The sequence below is a fragment of the Ranitomeya variabilis genome, chromosome 2, assembly GCF_051348905.1.
Source record: "Ranitomeya variabilis isolate aRanVar5 chromosome 2, aRanVar5.hap1, whole genome shotgun sequence".
In the NCBI taxonomy this organism is placed as follows: domain Eukaryota; kingdom Metazoa; phylum Chordata; class Amphibia; order Anura; family Dendrobatidae; genus Ranitomeya; species Ranitomeya variabilis.
This window is the reverse complement of record NC_135233.1, coordinates 66,440,971-66,466,159: the sequence shown is the minus strand read 5'-3', so window position 1 is coordinate 66,466,159 and position 25,189 is coordinate 66,440,971. Positions and strand designations below refer to the sequence as shown.

The following is a 25,189-nucleotide window of genomic DNA, read 5'->3' as shown; positions in this document are numbered from 1 at the left end:
CTGCTCTACCCTCTCTCTCCTAGGCCCTGTCCCCCTTTTCTCCCCAGCCCTGCTCCGCCCCCCCCCAGGCCCTGCCCCCCTTCTCTCCCCTGCCCTGTCCCCCTGCTCTACCCTCTCTCTCCTAGGCCCTGTCCCCCTTTTCTCCCCAGCCCTTCTCCCCTGCTCCGCCCCCCCAGGCCCTATCCCCCTTCTCTCCCCTGCCCTGTCCCCCTGCTCTACCCTCTCTCTCCTAGGCCCTGTCCCCCTGCTCTCCCGTAGGCTCTGTCCCCTCTCTCCTAGGCCCTGTCCCCCTTCTCTCCCCTCTATCCTAGGCCCTGTCCCCCTTCTCTCCTCAGCCCTATCCCTCTGCTCCCCCCCCAGGCCCTGTCCTCCTTCTCTCCCCTAGGCCCTGTCCCCCTTCTCTCTCCAGCCCTTTCCCCCTCTCTCCCCTAGGCCCTGTTCCCCTCTCTCCTAGGCCCTGTCCCCCTGCTCTCCCCTCTCTCCCCATCCCTTTCCCCCCAGCCCTTTTCCCCTCCTCTCCCTCCTAGGCCGTCCCCATTCTCTCCTAGGCCCTGTCCCCCTTCTCCCCCCAGCCCTATTCCTCTGCCCCCCCCAGGCCCTGTCCCCCTTCTCTCCCCTAGGCCCTGTCCCCCTGCTCTCCTAGGCCCTGTCCCCCTTCTCTCTCCAGCCCTTTCCCCCTCTCTCCCTTAGGCCCTGTCCCCCTCTCTTCCTAGGCCCTGTCCCCCTGCTCTCCCCTCTCTCCCAGCCCTTTTCCCCTGCTCTCCCCAGCCCTTTCCCCCTGCTCTCCCCAGCCCTTTCCCCCTGCTCTCCCCCCAGCCCTTTTCCCCTCTTCTCCCTCCTAGGCCCTTTCCCCCTGCTGTCCCCTCTATCCCCAGCCCTTTCCCCCTGCTCTCCCCCCAGCCTTTTTCCCCTCTTCTCCCTCCAAGGCTCTTTCCCCCTGCTCTCCCCAGCCCTTTTCCCCTCCTCTCCCTCCGAGGCCCTGTCCCCCTTCTCTCCTAGGCCCTGTCCCCCTTCTCTCCCCAGCCCTATTCCTCTGTCCCCCCCCAGGCCCTGTCTCCCCACAGCCCTTTTCCCCTCCTCTCCCTCCTAGGCCCTTTCCCCCTGCTCTCCCCCCAGCCCTTTCCCCTCCTCTCCCTCCTAGGCCCTTTCCCCCTGCTCTCCCCCAGCCCTTTTCCCCTCCTCTCCCTCCTAGGCCCTTTCCCCCTGCTCTCCCCCCAGCCCTTTCCCCTCCTCTCCCTCCTAGGCCCTTTCCCCCTGCTCTCCCCCCAGCCCTTTCCCCTCCTCTCCCTCCTAGGCCCTTTCCCCCTGCTCTCCCCTCTCCCTCCCCCCGTGCGGTGTCTGCGCTCTTCCCTCCTCCCCGTGTCCTCGCAGCTGCTTGTTGCTGGGGAGGGTGACGTCATCGCTTCCGCCCCACTTCCTCTCCGTCTCCCTCTCTCCTCCTCGTCCCTGCGGCGGGTGAGAGGCGCTCACACACACACAGTACATAGTGACTGCAGACCCGGAGCCAACATGGAGTAACAGGAGATGGGGCTCGGACGGGGCCACCACCAGCAGCCACACGGGCGGGGCGCAGCAGCCGCCTGCTTATAATAAGCCAGTCCCCGGGAGGTACACGCCGCCGCCGCTGCTCGTACACGGGAGAAAGGAGCACTACTGCACAAGCCGGGGGATAGCGAGTCATACACCGCCTGGGAAAGATGAGCAGCTCGGAGCCCCCCGAGGCGGGTACAAGACGACGGTGATCGGGACAAGATGAGCGAGGAAGCCCCCCCTGAGGAGTAAGTGCCGGCCCCTGTCCGGGGGGCTGCTGGGTGCACGGGGCGGGCTGGCAGCGAGCTCCCCTCCTGGGCTGCACTGCATGGCTGCAGATGTGGAGCTCAGAATGCGTGCAGCATGGCACAGTGTGCAGCCCGGGGGCATGCATCGGCCTGCAGAGCTGTAACCTTGCTGCAGATGGGACTTGTGCGTATGCTGAGCAGTCATGATGGTGGGCATCAGATGGCACCTGTGGGTATGCTGAGCAGTCATGATGGTGGGCATCAGATGGCACCTGTGGGTATGCTGAGCAGTCATGATGGGGGGCATCAGATGGCACCTGTGGGTATGCTGAGCAGTCATGATGGGGGCATCAGATGGGACCTGTGGGTATGCTGAGCAGGCATGATGGGGGGCATCAGATGGCAACCTGTGGGTATGCTGAGCAGTCATGATGGGGGGCATCAGATGGGACCTGTGGGTATGCTGAGCAGTCATGATGGGGGGCATCAGATGGCACCTGTGGGTATGCTGAGCAGTCATGATGGTGGGCATCAGATGGCACCTGTGGGTATGCTGAGCAGTCATGATGGGGGGCATCAGATGGCACCTGTGGGTATGCTGAGCAGTCATGATGGTGGGCATCAGATGGCAACCTGTGGGTATGCTGAGCAGTCATGATGGGGGGTATCAGATGGCACCTGTGGGTATGCTGAGCAGTCATGATGGTGGGCATCAGATGGCAACCTGTGGGTATGCTGAGCAGTCATGATGGTGGGCATCAGATGGCAACCTGTGGGTATGCTGAGCAGGCATGATGGGGGGCATCAGATGGCAACCTGTGGGTATGCTGAGCAGTCATGATGGTGGGCATCAGATGGCAACCTGTGAGTATGCTGAGCAGACATGATGGGGGGCATCAGATGGGACCTGTGGGTATGCTGAGCAGGCATGATGGGGGGCATCAGATGGCAACCTGTGGGTATGCTGAGCAGGCATGATGGGGGGCATCAGATGGCAACCTGTGGGTATGCTGAGCAGTCATGATGGTGGGCATCAGATGGCAACCTGTGGGTATGCTGAGCAGTCATGATGGTGGGCATCAGATGGCAACCTGTGGGTATGCTGAGCAGTCATGATGGTGGGCATCAGATGGGACCTGTGGGTATGCTGAGCAGGCATGATGGGGGGGCATCAGATGGCAACCTGTGGGTATGCTGAGCAGTCATGATGGTGGGCATGAGATGGCAACCTGTGGGTATGCTGAACAGTCATGATGGGGGGCATCAGATGGGACCTGTGGGTATGCTGAGCAGTCATGATGGTGGGCATCAGATGGCAACCTGTGGGTATGCTGAGCAGTCATGATGGGGGGCATCAGATGGGACCCGTGGGTATGCTGAGCAGGCATGATGGGGGGCATCAGATGGCAACCTGTGGGTATGCTGAGCAGTCATGATGGTGGGCATCAGATGGCAACCTGTGGGTATGCTGAGCAGTCATGATGGGGGGGCATCAGATGGGACCTGTGGGTATGCTGAGCAGGCATGATGGTGGGCATCAGATGGCAACCTGTGGGTATGCTGAGCAGTCATGATGGGGGGCATCAGATGGGACCTGTGGGTATGCTGAGCAGTCATGATGGTGGGCATCAGATGGCAACCTGTGGGTATGCTGAGCAGGCATGATGGTGGGCATCAGATGGCAACCTGTGGGTATGCTGAGCAGTCATGATGGTGGGCATCAGATGGCAACCTGTGGGTATGCTGAGCAGTCATGATGGAGGGCATCAGATGGGACCTGTGGGTATGCTGAGCAGGCATGATGGTGGGCATCAGATGGCAACCTGTGGGTATGCTGAGCAGTCATGATGGTGGGCATCAGATGGCAACCTGTGGGTATGCGGAGCAGTCATGATGGGCATCAGATGGCAACCAGTGGGTATGCGGAACAGTCATGATGATGGGCATCTGATGATCTGATGGCATCCTGTGGGTATGCTGAGCAGTCATGATGGTGGGCATTTGATGGCAACCTATGGGTATGCTGAGCAGTCATGATGATGGGCATCTGATGGCATCCTGTGGGTATGCTGAGCAGTCATGAAGGTGGGCATCTGATGGCAACATGTGGGTATGCTGAGCAGTCATGATGGTGGGCATCTGATGGCATCCTGTGGGTATGCTGAGCAGTCATGATGGTGGGCATCTGATGGCATCCTGTGGGTATGCTGAGCAGTCATGATGGTGGGCATCTGATGGCAACCTGTGGGTATGCTGAGCAGTCATAATGGTGGGCATCAGATGGCAACTTGTGGCAGCTTCTTCTGCTGCACTCCTGTGAGGAGCTCCTGTGCTGGAGACCAGACTTGTGCCCAGACTATGGTGGCACAGTGCGGCAGAGCCATGGCAATGTACTGACCCGCCGATTACTGTCTGATTCTTATTAATGCTACAAAATTGGCGTTGGCGGCACATGAGCGACAGGTGAGCCCCGCACTATAGACCATAGCCGTGCTCTGTAGGTGTCGCCTATATGGACACATACAGCCCCCCCCCAAAAAAAAATATATAAATTTTTGCTATATTTTTATACAAACTGTGCCAACTGGCATCCGCCATTGTACGCCAAAACTGGCCGAGCGCCTACATCTATTGGGGTCCAGTGTGAGTGCAGTGTTTTGTAATTGTCCCCAATGGGGCACAGACCGACCGTAGAAATCCTTTTACTCCAGGCTCGTTATATATATATATATATATATATACATATATATATATATATATATATATATATATATATATATATATATATACACAACAATTGCGCGGTTAGCAAGAATTCGCTTTTGTCACTGATCGAGCGATCTCATAAGTGGTTGAAGTTCTGCAAAAAAAAAAACAAAAAAAAAAACCAGTGATATTATAAGTCAGGCAGACATTGACACTCACTTTGACGATCGTCATTTTTTTTTTTTTTTTTACAAATATATCACGTGTAAAAGGGTCCTTGTTGCATCAAGTATTGATGTGTGTTTACAGTGTGTGCAAGTGGAATGGACCTGTGCTGCTGCAGAACCTCTTATGAGTCTTAAATACCAGTATTACATTTTTTGACGAGTAGACATAACTTTGTGACTTTGTGTGTGCCATATTTATAATGTGACCATGGTAGACTGTCAGCATTGTTATATAATGTGACATGTGTGGGGTATACCTGGCAGGGCCGCTCTGCTGACTGCGGTGCACGGTCTGGTGCTGGGTCCTGCGTTGTTCATTCCTGTGCACTGTATTGATGTCATCTCCCCGACACCTAATAAGATGTCACTCGCTTGTTAGCGGCATTATACCCGCTTGTATACTTTTTATGGTTTTCGATATGCCCGCCAGGTCTGCTTTATACACTGACATATATCGATGTGTCATTTAAGAAGCTGCCCCGTGTACTCTGCCGGGTAAGGGTTGATACTCGGTGCCGATCTTGGAGGTCCACATTTATGGATGCGTTCCATTCATTGTTTGTGGACATGTGGCCGTATGTTGGAAAATAATCGCTGCCATTCGTCATTTTGAAAAGTATGGGGGCGCAATTACACATTATCCCCACCCCAAATGTACAAGTCTTATTATGAAAGCAAAACTATTAATCCTGTGTCAGTATGTCTGGGGCTACATGGCGGCTTGGCCTGCAGAGTACATCTGACTGGGGTCACGTTGCGACCTGCTGACAGGCAAAGTATCCAACAGTTTGTTTTTGCGCCTTGCTTATCGCGGTGCCTTGCGAGTTGCAGTATGATCCACATCACTTTAGCCGCGACATTCAGCGATCGTTGGCCGCACGGATGAAGTCACCATTGAGTTCCTGCTTAGAAACTGGGCGATGCCAAATGTCACGACCAGTACAGCCACCTCCCATACAATTTGGCACTGCGTAATGAAGCGACTACCTGGGTTCACTTCATGATGCGGCCATGTATGCTTTTATTTTTTATATAGGCTTTTATTGGGAGTTTAAAAAAATTCATGTGATTGTGTGTTTTTAAGCTTGAATTCCGGAATTTAGGGTTCTAAAAAAAAAAACCATAAGTTACGTCAAATCTGCTCCAAAAGCCCGTAAAAAATTAAATGTTGCAAAAAAATCCCACAGTACTCAGAACTGATTGCGATTGTTTTGTTGCAAACATGTGCAGAAAAAGCCCAAATTCTCATGTATGAAGATGCCGTGGGAGCATTTGGTGTTCTTGGAGAGCTGGGTGACAACTGCTGTGTGAGCGGTAGCGTGGGCCATGTTACCGGTCACCCTGTTTTTGCAAGCATCCGTATTTATACCAGTAGATGATTTAGTGACTTGTATATCCTGTGATTTTTATTTTTTTTTATTTTTCTGTGGGAAATCTAGTTCTGTATGATCTAGTTCTGTATCAGGTGTGGTAAATGCGACTTTACCTCAGGAAGTGAACTTAGGCCAAACACAGAGCAAGCAGCCACCGCCATTCACAAAAAGATGTCAGATTAGAGCGGAGCTGCTGCTGGGTAATGGCCCGTGTGCAGAACTCTGCCATTAGTCATTGTTTCTGCTGGCTGTCCAGGCGCAGGACCTTGTGTTTGGGTTACCTGTAGGCCCTCCATTCAGGCCAAGCATTTGGTTACCGTGTAATTATGAGCCATTCATTGGGCTCGGTGCATGGAGAGCCCCTGAGGGGAGATATTGTGCGACTTGTCATTAATAAAATGTCTGTCCTCTTTTCTGATTGTTCTCGTGTGGAGTTCTTCTGGCCGGTGGAACAATGTTTATTATCACGATGTGCTTGGCCTTAGGCGCCTTATAGTGAGGGTTATTCGAGGCTGGAGAAATCCCTATGTGCCAGCAAATTTGCCACAGGTGCCGAAATTTTTTATTTTTTTTTCTGATGTTTGGTTTGTCCATCTCTATTCTTTAACATAAAATTCTGCTTAAATAGAACCTCAAAGGGATTGTCCACCTTATAGTTTTATTGACGCCAAAATGTCAAATTTATGCATTTAAGAAAAAATAAATAAAATATATATATATATATATATATATATATATATATATATATATATATATATATTTATTTTATTTTTTTCTCATGCATAAATTTGACATTTCGGTGTCAATGAAACGTTTACATTTTTTTAAATTTATTTTTTTAACTTTTACAGGCTCTGTTTTCCTGTACATTTTACTTTAATGTGGTCGGCGGACATAGTCAGCTGGTCGGAGCCCAGAAAAAGGCAGATTAGGTCTAATACTGACGTCCGTGATGGCATCATACAAATATGTGTTAAACTGTAAAGCGCTGCGGAATATGTTGGTGCTATATAAATAGATTATTATTATTAATATGTGAAGCAGTCATGCTCCAATCGGGAGACGCACGGCCAGGTACATGCAGTGTGTTCCGATTTGCAAGGACATTTACGTGACTCCTAAGGGGTACAAAAAAATCCCTGTCATAATGAAATATTGTTAGAAGACACCACACACTCTAGTGGTTACATATGCAAAATAGTGTGATTTTTTTTTTTTAATATTAACAAAACATCAAATAGGAGCAAATATATAGTAAGCGACAGTCATAATGAGCTGACTGACAGATTCTCAGTTATCTCATTCTGCAGCCAGCAATGGACAGTGCAACACAGAAACTATGAAAGGCAAACTGGAACATTTTTTAATGAAACCCAATATAAAATATATATATATTTCTCCCCCCAAATACGTGCATTTACTTTAAAATAAATTGCCTTCTAAAAGTGGACGCCCTCCTATATTAGGGTTGAAGACCAGCACAGAGAAAATGTGTAGGGTTACCAAATATTTATTTATTTTACTCCATTATATAGCGCCATTAATTCCATAGCGCTTTACAAGCATTATTGACACTGTCCCCATTGGGGCTCACAAACTAAGTTTCCTATCAGTATATGGAATGTGGGGGGAAACCAGAGACCCCGGGGGAAACCCACACAAACACAGGGAGAACATACAAACTCCTTGCAGATGTTGTCTTTGACCACTTATCTAGGTTTTTTTTTTTTTTTTTTTTAATATGCAATAGTATCCTGTGCGCGAACGCCCTGAAGCATACATTGGAGGTATGCATGCGCAAATCATCCAACAAGAGGTCCGAACGTAAAAGTATTGTATACAGCCTACCTGTAATATGAGTGTAGCAAAGTTTAGGAGAACCTGCGTGGCACCAGGCAGTGATGGAGTAAAGCGCATATGTAAATCTTATTTGTACTACGTTGGTCACGTGAAATGCGTAATGACGCTTGTAGTGCGCCGAGCAATGATTTTAGAATTGCTACATCTGGATTAAACCTACATAGGCAGTCCACTGTCGATCTAATTTGGGGACTGCCTGATGAGACCCCAATAGTTGCCTAAAAGGGAAGCTGTCACGTTTTTAATATATTCTAACTTTCTGAATTGGTGTTTTAGAGCTAAACTGAATGATAACTAGTTATTTATTCATAAGCTTCTTCACTTTAGGGGCTTAGGAGTCCAGTGGGTGGGCTCACGCAGTGGTTGACTGTACAAGTGTGCTTATGCCAATCAATAAGTCTTTTGTTATTAAACAGTGCCAGTTTTAGGAAGAAGCCTTGAAATACAAAACCATCTCCTTGGGCTATGTTCACATCTTATTTTTGCAGGGTAGATGGATGAAACAACTGGGTAATTTAGGTGTTGAGTGTCACGGGAGATCCAACAAGCATCTGGCCTGGGCCCGTTGTATTTAGATATAGGGTTAGGGCAGTACGTGACCACCTACTGCTATTCCTATACATTGGAATACTCCCAACATAAAAATTCTAGAATAGCCAAATATCCATTAAGGATTGGTTTCCATACAGAGTGTGCACCTTGGCATGTACGACAGCGTGCATCATTGCCTTGTAGTGTCTATATCTGCACCGCTACGCTAGGTGTACTCAGCCCAAACTTCATCAGTGCATATACCGTATATAGGAACTCTATTGCTATCAGTCAAGCCAAACTAGCCATGTTTTGTGAGTGACCAGTTTGTCTCTTCTCCTACGTTTCCTTCTGCTTGGTCATTGAGGTTTAAATTGCATTTTTGACCGACTCCTGCTTCCATTTTTTTTGCAAATAAAGACAAACCTAAAAAGTCCAGGAGAAAATCTTAAGAGAAGTGGCAGTTTAGAAATCATTCTTGAGGTTCCATTTAATATAAGTTTTAGGGTGGCATATACCAAGCTGAGCGGCGAGTTACTGCTGTTTGTTGTCCACATGATTTTACAGCTAAAGCGCTAATTAGAATTTAACAGTAAAATTTAAGTGTTTAAAAACTGCAGTAAAATTATATGGCACTCTACATCAGTGTGTATGCGGGCTATCCATAGCCCATATGTAGTGGCCTTGTTGGGGCAAATAAAATCAAAACGGCGATTATTTAACAAGGAATCACCTGATTTTGCAGGGGAACATCTACTTCACCCATGAATCCATATGAGCGACTGTTGCTCTGCGAAATTGAGTGATTATTGTACAAGCAAGCAAAGTCTCCGTTTAGCCTTAGGACTCGCACTCCGCAGCGTAAATAAAGTCGGCCCAATGTTGTTCCTGAAAAGCAGGATGAGCATCATGTGAGTACAATGCGATTTTTAGCATCCGTATGCAACGCTTTTTTTTTTTTTTTCCTCTCTGCAGCAAATGACTCATCAGTCATTTACAGGACCATTTACAGCGTTCTGTTACAGAATGTGAAAAATGGACGGTATACAGATTGTCCATGTGCCCTCTGTTCTTTTTCTCGCACCCATTGTCTTGCATTGGTGAGTCTTGTCCTATATACGTGACTACTTGCAGCATGTGACAATTTTTTTTAATGTTTTATTGGATTGCACTCGTCCGATTTATGCTCAGATGAGTACGAGCCCTTAGGCACATATCTTGATCCCTATACAGGCAGGAATTTCCTGACCTGCAGGGAAAGTTTTCATTTTTTGCTTCGGATTTAACATTTTAAAGCGGCAGCATTTCTGCAACAAAATCTGCAGCACTTTTTCACTATGGAAATTCCACTGTGGATAATTGTAATGGGGGAAGTACACTAGGGCCACATTCACACGTATTTGGTCAGTATTTTACATCAGTATCTGTAATCCAAACCCAGGAGTGGGTGATAAATACAGAAGTGGTGACGTGTTTCTATTATACTTTTCCTCTGATTGTTCTTTCCTGATTTTGGCTTACAAATACTGATGTAAAATACTGAATGTGTGAACATGGCCTAATGGTGGTTATATTGGTTGTCACCCAGATTTTCCAGGAAAACAACAAGAGAACACATCGAGGACTTCTATTGACTCCAATAACTTACGCTGTGTGCTGAATTATTAGGCAAGTTGTATTTTGATCACATGATACTTTTTATACATGTTGTCCTACTCCAAGCTGTTCAGGCTTGAGAGCCAGCTACCAATTAAGTAAATTAGGTGATGTGCATCTCTGTAATGAGGAGGGGTGTTGTCTAATGACGACATAAACCCTATATAAGATGTGCTTAATTATTAGGCAACTTCCTTTCCTTTGGCAAAACGGGTCAGAAGAGAGATTTGACGGGCTCTGAAAAGGCCAAAATTGTGGGATGTCTTGTAGAGGGATGCAGCAGTCTTGAAATTGCCAAACTTTTGAAGCGTGATCACCGAACAATCAAGTGTTTCATGGCAAATAGCCAACAGGGTCGCAAGCAGCGTGTTGGGCAAAAAAAGCGCAAAATAACTGCCCATGAATTGAGGAAAATCAAGCGTGAAGCTGCCAAGATGCCATTTGCCACCAGTTTTGCCATATTTCAGAGCTGCAACGTTCCTGGAGTAACAAAAAGCACAAGGTGTGCGATACTCAGAGACATGGCCAAGGTAAGGAAGGCTGAAAAACGACCATCTTTGAACAAGAAACATAAGATAAAACGTCAAGACTGGGCCAAGAAATATCTTAAGACTGACTTTTCAAAGGTTTTATGGACTGATGAAATGAGAGTGACTCTTGATGGGCCAGATGGATGGGCCAGAGGCTGGATCAGTAAAGGGCAGAGAGCTCCACTCCGACTCAGAGGCCAGCAAGGTGGAGGTGGGGTACTGGAATGGGCTGGTATCATCAAAGATGAACTTGTGGGACCTTTTTGGGTTGAGGATGGAGTGAAGCTCAACTCCCAGACCTACTGCCAGCTTCTGGAAGACAACTTCTTCAAGCAGTGGTACAGGAAAAAGTCGGTATCGTTCAAGAAAAATTCATGCAGGACAATGCTCCATCACATGCCTCCAACTACTCCACAGTGTGGCTGGCCAGTAAAGGTCTCAAAGAAGAAAAAATAATGACATGGCCTCCTTGTTCACCTGACCTGAACCCCATAGAGAACCTGTGGTCCCTCATAAAATGTGAGATCTACAGGGAGGGAAAACAGTCCACCTCTCGGAACAGTGTCTGGGAGGCTGTGGTGGCTGCTGCACGCAATGTTGGTCGTAAACAGATCAAGCAACTGACAGAATCTATGGATGGAAGGCTGCTGAGTTTCATCATAAAGAAAGGTGCTATATTGGTCACTCATTTTTTGGGTTTTGTTTTTGCATGTCAGAAATGTTTATTTCTAAATTTTGTGACATTATATTGGTTTACCTGGTGAAAATAAACAAATGAGATGGGAATATATTTGGTTTTTATTAAGTTGCCTAATAATTCTGTACGGTAATAGTTACCTGCACAAACAGATATCCTCCTAAGATAGCCAAATCTAAAAAAAAAACACTCCAACTTCCAAAAATATTAAGCTTTGATATTTGAGTCTTTGGGGTTGATTGAGAACATAGTTGTTGATCAGTAATAAAAATAATCCTCTAAAATACAACTTGCCTAATAATTCTGCACACAGTGTAATTTTAGGTATAAATATTGAAATATTAGACATTTTAGTGAATGTGACAAGTGCCCTGGCATTCGGATGTGGGTGTTGTGTACAGCCCAGTGGCAGGGCACAGCTATGCGATCACATGGGAGACCTTGAATGAACATCTGGCAATAAAGTGGTTGGAGAAACCTCCCCCTCCATTTCCAGCTCTTTATATGGAAATGAACTATGCTAAACTTTGTAGGAAGTCAGAATTCCAGCCTCATCCTCGCGTTATGTTCATGCTGGCAAAAATACTACAATGTAGCCACAGACGCCCCTATATGTATTCATCAAGGCGCTTGTGTGAGATACATTACTGTACTGGAGGGGGGCAAATTTGTTTCGGAAATCAGGGGCCTGTTACTTCTTGTGGTGTGTGATTTATTTTTTGGGGTTTTTTTACTAATTTTTTTAAGTTTTTTCTTTAACAATAGTCAGCATTGAAGATACCACTAGTGTTTTTTCAAGCAAAAACGCTCGGAAAGCGTCTTCTTGGTGTCTTTTGAAATTGACTTGTCGTCGGTATAGAGCATCTTCAGAACCAGAATCAGTTAAAATACGCTCAAAAGAAATAGAAATGTATGTGTTCATTAATTTGAGGATTCTCTGAGAGCTTTTTCAGGCGGGTTTCTGAACGGAATCCACCTGGAATACCGTACGTTGTGTGCACATCTATATATATATATAATTGTCTAAGGGGTACTTCCGTCTTTCTGTCGACAACTTCCGTCACGGAAATCCTGTGTCGCTGATTGGTCTCGCCAGCTGCCTGTCATGGCTGCCGCGACCAATAAGCGACGGCCACAGTCCGATTAGTCCCTCCCTACTCCCCTGCAGTTAGTGCCCGGCGCCCGCTCCATATTCCCCTGCAGTCAGTGCCCGGCGCCCGCTCCATACTCCCCGCAGTCAGTGCCCGGCGCCCGCTCCATACTCCCCACAGTCAGTGCCCGGCGCCCGCTCCATACTCCCCTCACCGCTCACAAAGGGTTAATCCCAGCGGTAACGTACCGCGCTATGCCTGTGTGTCCCCAACTTTTTACTATTGATGCTGCCTATGCGGCATCAATAGTAAAAAAAATCTAATGTTAAAAATAATAATTAAAAAAAAAACCTGCTATACTCACTCACCCTCCGTAGTCCGACGATGCGCTCGTGCCTTCCGCCAGCTTCCGATCCCAGAGATGCATTGCGAAATTACCCAGAAGACTTAGCGGTCTCGCGAGACCGCTAAGTCTTCTGGGTAATTTCGCAATGCATCCTGGGAACGGAAGATGGTGGCAGCCGCCCGCACATCGCCAGAGCGCCGTTGGATCCCAGGGGGTGAGTATGTAACTATTTTTTATTTTAATTATTTATTTTTTTAACAGGGATATGGTGCCCACACTGCTGTATACTGTGTGGGCTGCGTTATATACTACATGGCAGCTATATAGTACGTGGGTAGTACTATATACTACATGGCAGCTATATACTACGTGGGCACTACTATATACTACATGGCTGCTATATACTACGTGGGCAGTGTTAGATATTGCGTGGGTTGCGTTATATACTACATGGCTGCTATATACTACGTGGCCAGTGTTACATACTATGTGGCCTGTGTTTTGTACTGACTGGGCTGTGCTATATATTACGTGGCCAGTGTTATATACTACGTCGCCTGTGTTATATACTACATGGCTGCTATATACTGCGTGGCCTGTGTTGGTTTAATCCTGTCAGATAACTGCTCCTTCACCCCACTCCCACTTCCACCCTCTGTTACCCTCCCTTCCTTTGAGGTGCACTCTGTGCGCATCTACTCCCCCTCCAACTGGCTGCCATTTACCGCCCCCCAGGGCCAGCCACCACCTTCTTTGACCACTTCACCACTTGGCTACTTCATTTCCTTGCCGCTGACATCCCCACTATCATCATGGGCGACTTCAACATCCCCATTGACACTTCCCTCTCAGCTGCCACTAAACTTCTATCTCTTACTTCCTCCTTTGACCTTACCCAATGGTCTTCTACTCACCAAGATGGTCACACACTGGACCTCATCTTCACCCGCCTCTGCTCCCTATCTAACCTCTTTAACACCTCTTCCTCTTTCTGACCACAACCTACTCACATTCTCTTCCCTCTCCACTCCTTGTCTACAATCCCCACCCCACAAACTTGCACACCCTCGCTGAAATCTTAAACACCTTGATCTACACTCAGTCTCTGAAATCCCTCCTACCTCTCACAGACATAAGCTCCCTACACAATGCGGATGACGCTGCCGCTCTATATAACACCACAATAGCTGCAGCTTTGGAATCTCTTGCCCCTCTCACACATACCAAAGCTCGCAAAATCAACAGACAGCCCTGGCACACCCGCCTGACCAAAGAACTGAGGCGAGCTTCCAGGGTTCCTGAGCGAAGTTGGAAAGGATCCCACTCCAACGAGCACTTCATCACATTCAATCAGTCCCTCACTACTTTCAAGACCACACTCGCCACAGCAAAACAAACCTACTTCTCATCTCTCATATCCTACCTGTCTCACAACCCCAAACAGTTATTCAACACCTTCAATTCTCTCCTCCATCCCCCAGCACCTCCTCCCTCCCCACTCATCTCAGCTGAAGACTTTGCCTCATTCTTCAAGCAGAAGATTGAGTACGTCAGAGACAGTTTTAGTAAACAACCCCCAGAACCCTTCCTCCCAACTACCCAGCCCTCCACCTCCAAAACCAACTTCTCCACCATTACAGAAGACAAACTCTCCACTCTACTCTCAAGATCGCATCTCACCACCTGTGCACTTGACCCGATCCCATCCCACTTCATCCCAAACCTCGCCACAGTCTTCATCCCAACCCTAACCCATCTCTTCAACCTATCACTAACAACTGGTGTTTTCCCCTCAAGCTTTAAACATGCCTCAATCACACCTATCCTCAAAAAGCCTTCTCTTGACCCATCCTCTGTATCTATCACCCTATATCACTTCTCCCCTATGCCTCAAAACTACTGGGACAACATGTCCATCTTGAACTGTCCTCCCATCTCTCTTCCTGCTCCCTCTTCGACCGCTTTCAATCAGGCTTTCGGTCTCACCACTCCACTGAAACTGCCCTAACGAAGGTCACCAATGACCTATTAACCGCCAAGAGCAAGCGGCACTACTCTATCCTCCTCCTGGACCTGTCCTCTGCCTTTGACACAGTGGACCATTCCCTGTTGCTGCGGACCCTCTCATCCCTTGGCATCACAGACTTGGCCCTATCCTGGATCTCGTCATACCTAACTGACCGGACATTCAGCTTCTCCCACTCACACACCACCTCCTCCTCACCTCGCCCCCTATCTGTCGGAGTCCCACAAGGTTCAGTCCTTGGGCCCCTGCTCTTCTCCATTTACACCTTTTGGCCTGGGACCGCTCATAGAATCTCACGGCTTTCAGTATCACCTCTATGCTGACGACACACAGATCTACATCTCTGGACCAGATATCACTTCCCTGCTAACCAGAATCCCTCAATGTATATCTGCTATTTCATCCTTCGCTAGATTTCTAAAACTTAACATGGACAAAACAGAATTCATCGTCTTTCCCCCATCTCACACGACCTCCCCAACGAACGTATCCATTACAGTAAACGGCTGCCCACTCTCCCCAGTCCCACAAGCCCGCTGTCTTGGGGTAATCCTTGACACTGATCTCTCCTTCAAACCACATATCCAAGCCCTTTCCACTTCCTGCCGCCTCCAACTCAAAAATATTTCACGGATCCGTACATTCCTAAACCAAGAATCTACAAAAACCCTAGTCCATGCCCTCATCATCTCCCGCCTCGACTACTGTAACCTCCTGCTCTGTGGCCTCCCCTCTAACACTCTCGCACCCCTCCAATCTATTCTAAACTCTGCTGCCCGACTAATCCACCTGTCCCCCCGCTATTCCCCGGCCTCTCCCCTCTGTCAATCCCTTCACTGGCTCCCCATTGCCCAGAGACTCCAGTACAAAACCCTAACCATGACATACAAAGCCATCCACAACCTGTCTCCTCCATACATCTGTGACCTCGTCTCCCGGTACTTTCCTGCACGCAACCTCCGATCCTCACAAGATCTCCTTCTTCACTCACCTGTTATCTCCTCTTCCCATAATCGCATACAGAATTTCTCTCGTGCATCACCCCTACTCTGGAACTCTCTACCACAACACATCAGACTCTCGCCTACCATCGAAACTTTCAAAAAGAACCTGAAGACCCACCTCTTCCAACAAGCCTACAACCTGCAGTAACCACCGATTGACTGGGCTGTGTTATATACTGTTTGGGCTGTGTTATATATTGCGTGGCCTGTATTAATGCATCGGGTATTCTACAATATGTATGTATATAGCAGCCACATACTATATAGCACAGGCCACGTACTATTTGTCTGCTATATACTACATGGCTCCTATATACTACGTGGCCTGTGCTATATACTATGTGGCTGCTATATACATACATATTCTAGAATACCCGATGCGTTACAATCGGGCCACCATCTAGTACCCTTTATAAGAGGGTCTTGCATGTGCCAAAAGTAATCTTTACAAATACCCTTTGCTTTGGGGACTTTTTGGAAGAGCTTTGTGTCTCCTGAAATATTTTTGATTAGTTTAAGGTGTGTTTTTGTTTTTTTTTTTGCATTTATTTGATTGGATCATGACTATTTTGTAGCATTTTCTGCCAGGAGCCGCTTCCAAGTAGTAGTGATATTCACTTTCTTTTCGCCAGCCAAGTGTTTTGCAAAGCCTTGAGTGTTTTAAAAGCCTGGTCATATGCACAGCAAGTTGTTTTTGCAGTGAAATGAATAATTTTGAGCATTTTGTAAGTGCTTTTTCCAGCATTTTCGGAGAAGAGCTGCCCCTTAAGGGTATGTACGCACAGCATTGTGTTTCACAGCTTTGGATTCTGCCTGGAACCACCTGAAATAGCGCTCAACTCCGCCACAAAAATGAAACACTGCACAGCAATGTAAAGACGACATTGCTGTACCCCTGTTTCATCTTTTGCTACTTCTTTTAATCTCCTTCAGGGTTCGGAAACCATTAGGTGATGAGAAGTAGCATGCGCATTCTTCGAGCGGCTTGTACTGTAGTGGAGGGAACAGAGAACAGACATCGGCGGCAAAGCAGCCAGCAACGCACAGGAAAATGCTGGTGGTCTTTTTCCTGAAGTTGACGCTCTGGGGGAAAAAAAAGACGTCTTGCACATATACCCTAAGAATACCAAAGTTGATTGTCTTATTAGCTGCAGAAACAAAGTTTTCATCCTGAAGTGTCCTGTGGGCAATCCCTTTGTTTGGGGTGTCCAGGGCTCTCTGCACAGATCGGTCCCCTTCTCTTTTCGGGGGTTATGTCTTGTGTCCACCAAGTTGAATGCCAGAGGAGCTGGAGAGCGTGCCCTGATGCCAGGCCTGGGCACGTCACATTAAGAGAATGCCCCGACACTTGCAGTTGCATGGATTAAAGCTCGTTTTCCTTGGTCAAGCAATGTGGCTGGCCATCAGCCTCGATACGTGAGGCTGATTTACCCCCGCCTATCCAGTTATGTCGGCAGTTTTGAAGATATAAAACTACAGAAAAAGATTGCAATTTAAAGGGGTTGTCCATGATGTCCTGTATATGAACATCATAGAGGTGTGGGTTACGTGACGCCCAGGCCCGCTTCTAGACATTTCAGAAGTATAATCATGCCTTGCAGACGTTTCTGTGCCTGACATTCCTGCACATGTGTTGGGTTGTTTCACATCTACATGAATAGCACAGGCACAGACATTTCTTCTACAAATCTTATAAATTGGCTCTGTAAAAAAGTGTCAGTTTCTATTCACATACAGCACATATTCAGTATGCACATTTGAAGTGTGTGTCCCCAGATATTTGCACCCAGACCTGAAGGGGTTATCCAAGATTAGAAAAAGTACATGCTTTGTGCAAAAAGAAAAAAAAGGGCATGAACCGCACATCCCAAAATCATACGTTGATCTAAAGCCGCTAGGCAAAAATTTAAATACTGAACATGAGGTTTTCAGTTTAACATTCTGATCAGACTGTATGAAGCCCACTGCCCCTTCACGGCAAACCTCGTAGTGGGTCCTAACGCCCTAACGGAGCGGAGCCGTGCGGCGACCACCGCCGCAGCGGCCATGCACCAGCAGGGCGGACGGCCTGTTGCCCCACAGCACCCATGCTGCGAGACTGAGTCCCCAAGACTCCAGACCGCGCCGCCCCACCAGCACAAAGCCACAGCAACAATGGCCGCCACACAGCACCAGCACCAAAATGAAAAGGAGTATTTAAACTCACCTTCCTCCAGCTCTTCAGTGAGAGCCAAAATGGGCTAGACCCCTTACTTTGCAGTCTCCTGCTAATTAAAATCACCTGAGCCAAATGGGAGGAGTGCTGGTCCAAAAAAAGAGACAAGTACATGCTTTGTGCAAAAAGAAAAAAAAGGGATGTGCGGTTCATGCTCTTTTTTTTCTTTTTCCACAAAGCATGTACTTGTCTCTTTTTTTGGACCAGCACTCCTCCCATTTGGCACAGGTGATTTTAATTAGCAGGAGACTGCAAAGTAAGGGGTCTAGCCCATTTTGGCTCTCACTGAAGAGCTGGAGGAAGGTGAGTTTAAATGCTCCCTTCATTTTGGTGCTGGTGCTGTGTGGCGGCCATTGTTGCTGTGGCTTTGTGCTGGTGGGGCGGCGCGGTCTGGAGTCTTGGGGGCTCAGTCTCGCAGCATGGGTGCTGTGGGGCAACAGGCCGTCCGCCCTGCTGGTGCATGGCCGCTGCGGCGGTGGTCGCCGCACGGCTCCGCTCCGTTAGGGCCTTAGGACCCACTACGAGGTTTGCCGTGAAGGGGCAGTGGGCTTCATACAGTCTGATCAGAATGTTAAACTGAAAACCTCATGTTCAGTATTTAAATTTTTGCCTAGCGGCTTTAGATCAACGTATGATTTTGGGATGTGCGGTTCATGCTCTTTTTTTTCTTTTTCCACAAAGCAAGATTAGAAAAACATGGCTGCTTTCTTTCAGAAATAGCGTCACTGGCTATTGGTTATGTCCGCTTGAAGTTATTGGAGCCGAGATGTAATACCTGACGCAACCTGTGGTCAGGGGTGGAGCTGTTTCTGAAAGAATGCAGCCCTGTTTTCCTAAACCTGAACACCCCTTTAAGGCGCCCCAAAACTTAACATTGGGGGCTGTTGAAGTCTCGCTTTACCATACATATGTGCGCTTGGACGCTTTTTCTATATGCCGACATGGGCAGTATTATGGACATAATTATTCCTGTTCAACCATTTAAGGGTACGTGTCCACGTTCAGGATGGCTGGCGCTTTGGACGGAGCGGGAAACCCGCTCCATCCAAAGCTCCACCCCCTTCTGTAGACGCGATGATGCCGGATGTGTTCATTGCACACATCCAGCATCATCGCACCCCACACATAGGGCCCTGTGTTTTACCTTGCAGCGGCACAGCGTCGCCGCAAGGTAAACGGACATGCTGCGAACTAAAAAGACGCGCCGCGTGTCCGGAATCGCCGGGCCGCCGGATGCATGTTACCACGCATAGTGGAGACGGGATTTCATAAAATCCCCTCCACTATGCTGTAACATCTGGACGCTGCGTGTTTGATGCTGCGGCTCTACGCAGCGTTTCCTGAACGTGGAAACATACCCTAACACGTGAATTGGCTCATTGGCCAGTGGAATCTACATGGTTGAGTACAAGTGTTTGTAGGCCCAGTACACTGTCCGATCTGTCCACGGTCACTCTGCAAGTAAGTCAGGTGTGAAGGGGTGGCATACTGGACACTCTTATCAATGGCCACTGGATAAAATAAGATGTGACAAATGCAGTCACGGCGGCTGTCGTATACACTCGGGAGGGCGCTGCACGGTATACGGCAGCTGTAGTATACACTCAGGAGGGCGGTATACGGCAGCTGTAGTATACACTCAGTCAGGAGGGCTGTGCACAGTATGCGGAGATTAGTATACACTCAGGAGGGCGGTGCGCGGTATACGGCGGCTGTAGTATACACTCGGGAGGGCGCTGCACGGTATACGGCGGCTGTAGTATACACTCGAGAGGGCGGTGCGCGGTATACGGCGGCTGTAGTATACACTCGGGAGGGCGGAGCACGGTATACGGAGACTAGTATACACTCGGGAGGGCGGTGCATGGTATACGGCGGCTGTTGTATACACTCGGGAGGGCGGTATACGGCGGCTGTAGTATACACTCGGGAGGGCGGTGCACGGTATACGGCGGCTGTAGTATACACTCAGGAGGGCGGTGCGCGGTATACGGCGGCTGTTGTATACACTCGGGAGGGCGGTGTGTGGTATACTATGGCTGTTGTATACACGGGAGGGCGGAGCACGGTATACGGCGGTTGTTGTATACACTCGGGAGGGCGGTGCGTGGTGTACGGCGGCTGTTGTATACACTCGGGAGGGCGGTGTATGGTATACTATGGCTGTACTATACACTCGGGAGGGCGGTGCATGGTATACGGCGGCTGTATACACTCGGGAGGGCGGTGCATGGTATACGGCGGCTGTTGTATACACTCGGGAGGGCGGTGCATGGTATACGGCGGCTGTTGTATACACTAGGGAGGGCGGTGCATGGTATACGGCGGCTGTTGTATACACTCGGGAGGGCGGTGCATGGTATACGGCGGCTGTTGTATACACTAGGGAGGGCGGTGCATGGTATACGGCGGCTGTTGTATACACTCGGGAGGGCGGTGTGGTATATGGCGACTGTCACCCTTGTTTGTAAGCAGCCTCCTCTGTGGTTTCTCACCCCCTCCCCCACCAGTCTCCATCTTTATTGATTTGCATGCTGCACTTCTCATTCATAAATACCCACGCACAACACAGGCAAAGACGACGACTGCAGCTGCAGACTCCGGGGCCGCCTCCTCCCCCACCCGGCGCTGCCTTTTGTCACGGTGACCATGTCCGGAGTGCGCACAGTCCGGGGTGAGGAGGAGGAGGCCGGCCCGTGTCTGCAGCCGCAGCCCCGTATTTGTGAATAGAGCGGAGTCTCCCGGTCACATGACCGCGGCCATTCATAAATCCTGCGGCCTGTTCCCAGCCTGCACCGCGCCGTGTTATTGTCCTGTCTCCGCCGGGCACGTTATAGCCTGCGGGCGGGTGTGTGTGCAGCATGCGACCAGTGCACGGACACACAGTGCTGGCCGCAGCGACAAGACGCAGACGTGCAAACGGCGCACCCCGGCTCTGCGTCTGTTTCTGGATTCAGCTTCTTTCACTTTCTGCAAATTCCATATAATAAAAAGTAAAATAAAACCACGTACACACTCTTATGGCTGCGGTCTTGAACAAAAGAAATTAAAAAGCTTGCATTTTTTTTTTAAGTTTTTTTTTTTTTTTAATTCCCCATAAGACATTTTTTGATGCTTGTTTAAAAAAAAAAAAAAAGTTTTAGGCAAAGTTCACACTTGCGTTTGGCTGGTCTGTGTATGGCTCGTACTTAAGCTCCGCCCACTTCTGCATGCGTCCTGCGTACCTATCTAACATTGGGTACGCAGGGACATGCGCTGTATGCGGCTGCCTCCGCATGCGGTCGCTTTGACGTGCTCGCCGACTGCAAGAAAATGCAACATGTTGCATTTGGTGGGACACATCAAAGCGCCGCATACAGCGCATGTCCCTGCGTACCCAATGTTGAAGATAGGTACGCAGGACACATGCGGAAGTGGGCGGAGCCAAGGAAGGAACTACGCAGACCAGCCAATCGCAAGTGTGAACCCGGCCTTATTAGTGGGAGTGAGCGCTGTTAGGCCAGTGGAAAACGTTTGGTTCACCGGGGGAAATAATTTTTGTATTTTCCCTTAAGGCTGTTCACAACTTGCATTTTTGCTGCTTTTTATGCAAATTTTCAGCTGCATTTCACGGGACCAGCAAAGTCAAGGAGAGTTCAGAAATCTCGTGCAGGTTTTTTTTTTGTTTTTCTTCCCCTGACTGTTTTTGCAAAATGCAGCATGTCCCTTCTTTCAGTGTTTTTGTTTTTTTTTGTTTTTTGTTTTTTTTTTTCAAAGCATCTTTGCAGCATTTTTCACCAATCGAAAGCAATGGGTAGTGCCAAAAACTCTGCACAAACACAGGTATCAGGTTTTTGTCCCAAAACCTGATGAAGTTGGATCAGATTATTCTTTTATGCACTAAACTTTATCAGCGTGCAGAAGAGACGATGTACCCTGGCAAAACCGCAGTAATAAAAATGCTGGAAAAAAACGCATACGTGTGAACATAGCCTTAAGCTACATTCACACGTTCAGTGTTTGCGGTATTTTTACCTCCAGTGTTTGTTCCACTCCTGATTTTGGCTGACAATCAGAGGGAAAGTTTAATACAAACACGTCACCACTTCAGTATTTGTAAGATAAAACCAGGAGTGGGTGATAAATAGTGACCCAATACTGAGCATGTGAATGTGGCCTTAGGGTACCGTCACACAGTGCCATTTTCATCACTACGACGGCACGATTCGTGACGTTGCAGCGTCGTATAAGTATCGCTCCAGCGTCGTATACTGCGGTCACACGTTGCAATACACGGCGCTGGAGCGATAATTTCATGACGTATTTGCGATGTAGAAGCCGTTGGTTACTGTGCGCACATCGTATACAACCTGTGTCACACGATGCAATCATGCCGCCACAGCGGGACACTAGACGACGAAAGAAAGTTTCAAACGATCTGCTACGACGTACGATTCTCAGCGGGGATCCGGATCGCAGTAGCGTGTCAGACACAGCGATATCGTAAATGCATCGCTGGAACGTCACGAATCGTGCCGTTGTAGCGATCAAAATTGCACTGTGTGACGGTACCCTTAGTCCTGTAATTACCACCAAATACTATGTACTATCTGACACAAGTTTAGATGCCAAAATTATACAACTTTATAATCATACACTAAAACCACAATCTACAGAAGACAAAAAACCTTCATAAACCCCAAAAAAGGGCCGCACGCACAAGACAAATGTGGTAAGATGGAAAACGGCATGATTAATCGTAATTAGTCAAATGGGATCAAAAGTAATAGCATGGGTATGGATATGTCATATAAACCTACATGAGCAGCTAATGCTATTTATATAAATCACTTAAAATTATAACCATAGAAAGTCAACAGACCCCCTGCATTACCGACCACACAGTAAAGACCATATAATCAGACATGCATACCCACCATGTGCTATCATGCACTGAAGAACCAACAATGCCCACTTCCCTGACGCGCGTTTCGCTTATAGCTTCGTCTGGGGTTTCCTCAGATAAATAGGTTTATATGTGACTGTATGTTATATCCACACGCATGATGATATTTTTGGTCCTGCTTGATTGATTACAGTTAACCATGCCGCTTTGTATATATGTTGGAGAAATCTTCCTGTCATATGCTTTTGAGGGAAGCTTAGTATATGGCTTGCTCTGAACCTAAGAGCATGTTCACACATGGAGGACAATTTACTCCAAAAGTTACTGTAGAATCACCAGCTAATATTAATATATATATATACATATATATACATATATATATATATATATATATATATATATATATATATATATATATATATATATATATATATATATATATTTTTTTTTTTTTTACTAGAGTTTCTAAATCCCACTCATCCATAATGTCCAGTTGCGGATTTAGGGTGTGTGCACATGGATCAGTTACGCTGTGGATTGCCTTCATATTTCACTTTTGGAAATGCATACATCATTTCCCCAATAAAGTCAGGAGTTTTTTGTGGGTTTTTTTTTTTTTAATAATAATAATATTATTATTATTATTATTATTATTATTCAGATGTGGATTTTGCTGACTACTCCCTACAATTAGGCGTTTCACATCAAGTTTCTTTTATATGTGTGCTATCCATTGTGCAGAGATCATGATCATGGACCAATTGCAATAAATGTTCTGTTTTTTTTGTTTTGTTTTTCACTTTTCATTTTTTTTTTAACGCAATAAAGACACTCCCTCCTACGGCCATGTTGTGAATCAAACAAAAGCTTTTACAGTACAAGGGAAAAAAGGATGCATGAAACGTTCTCTCAGCTGCGTTCACAGGTTATCGTCGTGTGGAGCTCCCACCCTCCATCCACACTGGAGTTTTCCAAAGTTTATGCCTAGATACTCGGCGTGACTACTTTACAGAAACCCCCAAAAATGCCCCACAGCTGCAATGTGTGAACATGCAGCATCTGAACGGGGGCTTCGTCAGAGGTTTCCAGATGCAGTTTTGTTGCGCTTGAGCCTGTTCTTGCCGTGGACCGTCTTCCGGGGGTTTTTCGTGGTGCTGCACTCCATACGACTGCGGCAATCCTCATTTCTAGCCTTCCTCCTCCACTGACCTGTATTGACTCGCTTCACGTTATTGCTCGGCTTCCCCTATTTATAGTGAAATGCTCATAGCAGCCCACTGTCCTCACCGCTATTTATACGAACAGTCTGGATCTTTCGTAATTGCAGGTTGGATACATACAGAAGCCTCGCTTTCACATGTGTTTGCACAGTTTATATCCCCCCGGGCCTCTTTTCACTGATTTCCACACCTACTATCGCCTTCTGACAAGTTTCTTCAAGTTCTAGCTCCTGGGAAACACAATCTCCCGTATTTCAGTAGCTTTTTTTTTGTAAAATCCCAGTGGAAGCGTACAGTTGTACACTGAGCGTCACGGGAGGACGTGGTGCTGCGGTGTAATACCGCCTGTGTGCACCCCGGGGCACGGTAATTATGGCAAAACAGAGATTTGCTCCTGGTAGGTTATTTCTTTGTTTCATAAAAGCGACCAGTTTCGATGCGTAAAGCCATAAATGAGGGTCTGCGCATGGCTGAAGTTTTACAGACCCCTACTTTCATTCCAAAATCTGGTAATACTCCTTTTATAAGAGTTGTCCCATAAACATAATTGATTACACTGGCCAACAGTGAAAATGTTTCTGAAATGAAAATAGCTGGTTTGTAATAATTTTAGCATCCTAAAAACGAATATGTTACTTAAAAATCATTATTAGCTCTTGTTGCTGAGATACAGGTCATTTAAGATTATTATGCAGGAAAATAGGGAAATTTTGAATTTTCAACAAATGTGTATTGGTAAACCTGATTACAGACCTGTTGAACCAATGTCAGCCATTTTATAAATTGTGTCTGCATAGTTTGTACTAATTGAAGTCTCTTTCTCTTGTTGCAGTAATTTTGTGGAGAGAATTTACACTTTGAAAATGCCTCGTAAATGTGCAAATATTGTTAACAATTTTTGTTACGTGTGTGGTTATGTGACATTTGCCAACCAAAGAAGACCAATTACTCCACTTGTGAAGACTGCTTACCATCATTACTTTGCTTATACGTGGCACTTAAATACGTGGCACTTATACGTGGCACTTAAATACGTGGCACTTA

The 25,189-nt window shown here is 47.3% G+C and overlaps 1 protein-coding gene across 1 annotated transcript in view; it reads left to right on the top strand.

The window, feature by feature from the left end:
* Positions 1 to 1,373: 1,373 nt before the first annotated feature.
* Positions 1,374 to 25,189, top strand: part of SPRED2 (sprouty related EVH1 domain containing 2) — an 85,994-nt gene continuing 62,178 nt past the window's right edge. The window contains exon 1 of the mRNA XM_077282528.1: positions 1,374 to 1,778. Within this exon, the coding sequence (XP_077138643.1) occupies positions 1,753 to 1,778 (26 nt within the window). The 5' untranslated portion in view covers positions 1,374 to 1,752. The remainder of the gene's footprint in view (positions 1,779 to 25,189) is intronic.